Source organism: Buceros rhinoceros, unplaced genomic scaffold, assembly GCF_000710305.1.
Source record: "Buceros rhinoceros silvestris isolate BGI_N320 unplaced genomic scaffold, ASM71030v1 scaffold20716, whole genome shotgun sequence".
Classification (NCBI taxonomy): domain Eukaryota; kingdom Metazoa; phylum Chordata; class Aves; order Bucerotiformes; family Bucerotidae; genus Buceros; species Buceros rhinoceros.
The window spans coordinates 4,026-7,771 of record NW_010419550.1 but is presented as its reverse complement, the minus strand read 5'-3'; the positions used below and the strand labels follow the sequence as shown (position 1 = coordinate 7,771).

General features: G+C 43.5%; 1 protein-coding gene across 1 annotated transcript; it reads left to right on the top strand.

Moving 5' to 3' along the window:
• Positions 1 to 1,000: 1,000 nt before the first annotated feature.
• HSPE1 (heat shock 10kDa protein 1) lies at positions 1,001 to 3,019 on the top strand. Its single transcript, XM_010138993.1, has 4 exons — positions 1,001 to 1,026; positions 1,170 to 1,334; positions 2,045 to 2,134; positions 2,664 to 3,019. Exons 1-4 carry the CDS (start codon positions 1,015 to 1,017, stop codon positions 2,712 to 2,714), a joined length of 318 nt encoding a protein of 105 aa, XP_010137295.1. The 5' UTR covers positions 1,001 to 1,014; the 3' UTR covers positions 2,715 to 3,019.
• The last annotated feature ends 727 nt before the right edge of the window (positions 3,020 to 3,746 follow it).

Sequence of the window (3,746 nt, the reverse complement as noted above, 5' to 3'; positions counted from 1 at the left end):
AGCAGTGGGTGGGCTGGGCCCGTGGAGCCTTCAGATGAACCCGAAACCTGCCATGCCGCGTTCTGGTCCCTCATTCTCTGTGTTTTATGAACTTTTTATAGTGATCTTATTCTTCAGGAAACTGCATAACGGCAGAGCTACCCCTTGTTCTTGCAGTGAAGCTTAAGTCTTAACGATCCTACCAACGTGAGCCGTTAGCATTTCTCAAAACTCAGTGTAAAATGTTCATGGTCCTGTCTGGCTACTTAGGTCTGTTAACACCGAACGTCTCTCAAACAAAAAGAGGACCAGAGCTGTTACCTTCACAGAATAAAAGTTACTGCAATTGGCAGCCTTTCCCCTTTGCTGTTTTTCATCGTTATGGTACTAATGTTAGTTGCAGGGAAACACATCTTCCGCATACTGGCCTTTGCTCGTGCTCTGCCTTTAATTTAGTTTTCTCCTGGTGTTAAGGTGTGCGTGTATATCGATGTGTGCCAGTGAAGGCTGTGTGGGTGCTGGGCCTGTGTTTCTAGCTGTTTCTGTGAGCGTGAGCCTGGGTACCTGTCTGCTGGAGCACTGTCTCCATGTGACTTGGCAAGGTGCCATCTCTGCCCTTCAAATCCCAAGCAAGTTCCTTCTACCTGACCCCTGCTCCTTGGGGATGGCCGCTTGCATTTACCTAGTGCGCGGGAGTTAGACCTGAACAAGGCTGCCATGGGATACCTGGCTAGAGTTTTATTGCTTTACTAGGGAACGCTCCATGAATAAAAATGCATCTGTCCCAAGAGGTCCTTAAATCATCATTAAATGTGGTTCTGAGCTGCGTAAATACAGTTCACGTAACCAATAATTATGCTCACCAGGCTATAGTAACAAAGGATGTGGGGCTAAAAGCCTGTGGGGCTTTTCAACCAGCAAAGGAGGAGGCTGCTGCTCCCTCTGGCAGTGGTTTACTCCTCCAGTTGGAGAAAACTTCCTCTGGATGATTTGCTGGGATTGCCCAGTGTCTGCCTGTGTCTCAAGTGATACCTGATGCAGTCAAAGGTGGCATAGGTTTGCTGCTATTTAAATGCTCAGCAATTTTTTAAGCTTGATTTCTCACAAAAGAGAAAAAAACACTTTGTTTTTTTAAAATGCAATTTCATTGTAATATTCCTCTTGTTCACTGTGTACAATTACTTCTACAGGCAGGAAAAGCATTTAGGAAATTTCTTCCCCTCTTTGATCGTGTTCTGGTTGAACGATGTGCGGCGGAGACAGTAACCAAAGGAGGCATCATGATTCCAGAGAAAGCGCAAGGGAAGGTGCTACAAGCAACAGTAGTGGCAGTCGGATCAGGAGCCAGAGGAAAGGTAACTGTCCTGAAGCATGACATCGGGTAGAATTGCTCACAGAGTGGCGGCAGATGGAGTATTACCGTTAAAAAGGGGTGGTGCAGTGTAAATGTAGTGATAGCTCATAGAGAAAGACAGTCGGTCTGCACAAAGGTGCAGGGGGTTCAGCATCAGAAGGGTTTTTTCCCCAGTAAAGTCATGTTCAGTTATCAGCACCAGTGGAAAACACGTTAAATTTCAACTTGGGAGTGTTGACTCGGGGTTTTTCTTTACCTTGAGTCCCTGCATACATATCATGCTGGTTTGTGTCAGTATCTGATTTCTAAAGCTTTAGAGTACAGAAGTGGACTTTCTCCCTTCATTTTAGAAGGGGGTTTCACGGTCTGTCAGTTATTTTCTTGGGAGTGTTTTTCTTGAAGCAACCTCCCATCAATATGTCAAGCAAAGATCTCACAGTTCTATTTATACTCCAACTAAATGAAACTTTTGCTCAGAAGTTCTGCTTTTACTCACTGCAGTTCTACTGCCTAAATATTGCAGGACTCCCGTGTTTGAGTATCAGCTAGTGCGCTTTTCCCAATGAACCCGTGTGTTCCTGTTTCACCAGACAATGAAAATAGAGCTGTTGCCATTTCCTGGATGTTTTATACTTGGATGGAGCTTTGTAGTTTGGAGGAATTCTGTTACATTGTGGAGAACTAAGGATTTCTTTTTTTTTTTTTTTCCAGAATGGCGAGATTCAGCCCGTGAGTGTAAAAGTTGGTGAGAAGGTTTTGCTCCCAGAATACGGTGGTACTAAGATTGTACTAGAAGATAAGGTAGGTTTCCCAGCTTTGTGAACGCATAGGAAGCTGGTTTCCAAAATGTCCCACTACCAGGGATAAATGCTGCAGTTACTTCATCGTGTCAGCAGCATTCAGTTGTTGGTATTAGAATGGGAGCAGCTGAATCCAGACAGTTTCTGGTACCTCTGGTACTTGATACTTCCACCGCTGCTTAAAAGGAAGCAACCAAGGAAACCTCTGACCTGATCTTTGCAATAAAGTCGCTCCATATGCCCAGCATGTATTAGAGGGAACCCTAAAAGGCTTTGAAATTACTGCGAGTATCCTCGCTTTTGATGGAGAAAGCTTGCAGAATTGTCCCCTGACAGTTCTTGCACTGCCTACTACTTAGAACACCCACGATCTTTTCCAGAAGTCAGACTGTAGGGCTGGTCTTGGTTAGCTCACTGTTTGTTTTGTACTTCATGACTGTGGTAGCCCTGGCTTCAGAACAAGGCAGTATTTGCAAAGGAACTGAAAAAACAATGGATAGGGCAGTTAATAACGCTTCTTTTCTTTGCAGGACTACTACTTGTTTAGAGATGGTGACATTCTTGGGAAATACGTGGACTAAACCTGTTGCAGTATCAGTCATCCATTCCACTAAAACGCTGAAATTTTTCTTTCATCATGTAAATAATGTCCTTTATTTTATAACAAGCAGACATTGAGTCTCTGAAATAAATTGTGATATTGCTGTAATGATGGAACACAAATAAAAATGTGTACAGTCAGAAATCAGTTGCTCTTGCTTGAGTTCCACTGAACAGTGAAATTCCGATGACCACCAACCAGCCTTAATTATTCCAAACAACATCATTTTATATCCTTATCTCTGTACTGAGAGTGTAAACGTCTTTACAATAAACTCCTAAAACTATTCTACTTCTGTCTCAGCTTCCGCTATTGCTTAATGAAATTGAGTCTCAGCTGAGTAATGAACTCATCTCTCTGAACTAACTCACTTGTAGTAAGACGTTATTTTCCTTAAACGGGTATGAAGTTGGGAGATGAGTTTGAAAGGGTTATCACAGAGCTGCAGTGATGAAGGGGACTCTGGGCTAGCTCCCTTGCACACTTAATTTTATCATCTCAGGATGTTTTTTTAACAGTGGCTGTCTTAGCAATAGCCAAAGCACTGGTACACTGGAAGGGTAATGCACACAGACCACCCTGACACAACCAACCTGTGCCTGCAGAGATTAAAAGGAGTTTGGTACTAGTCCTGGCTCTGCTAGAACAAAGTCATCCAGTCCAGAGATGAAGCAGGTAATTCTTATCGTGGCTTTTCTTAGGTGCCTCTCACTGAATTTTCCCAAAAGGAAACAAATACACTTGTCTCCAGCAGTTAATCAGGCAGAATTGGGGCTGATGCTGATCTTAAATCACATTACTGATCTCTACCAGCTTTCCCATAACTGTAGAGGGCTGATGTGAAATTCTATTTCCTTTATTCTTCAGTAGCAAGACAGTTTGAGGAATGCTGAAACAATCACATTTGCATATTTGCAACCACCCTGTCTCGCCTTGGAAAAGGGTTCAAGGTTGTTCCTGCACTTCATCACCGTGTCCCTAACGGCTCTGTCCAGGCTGGCACACACAGGCT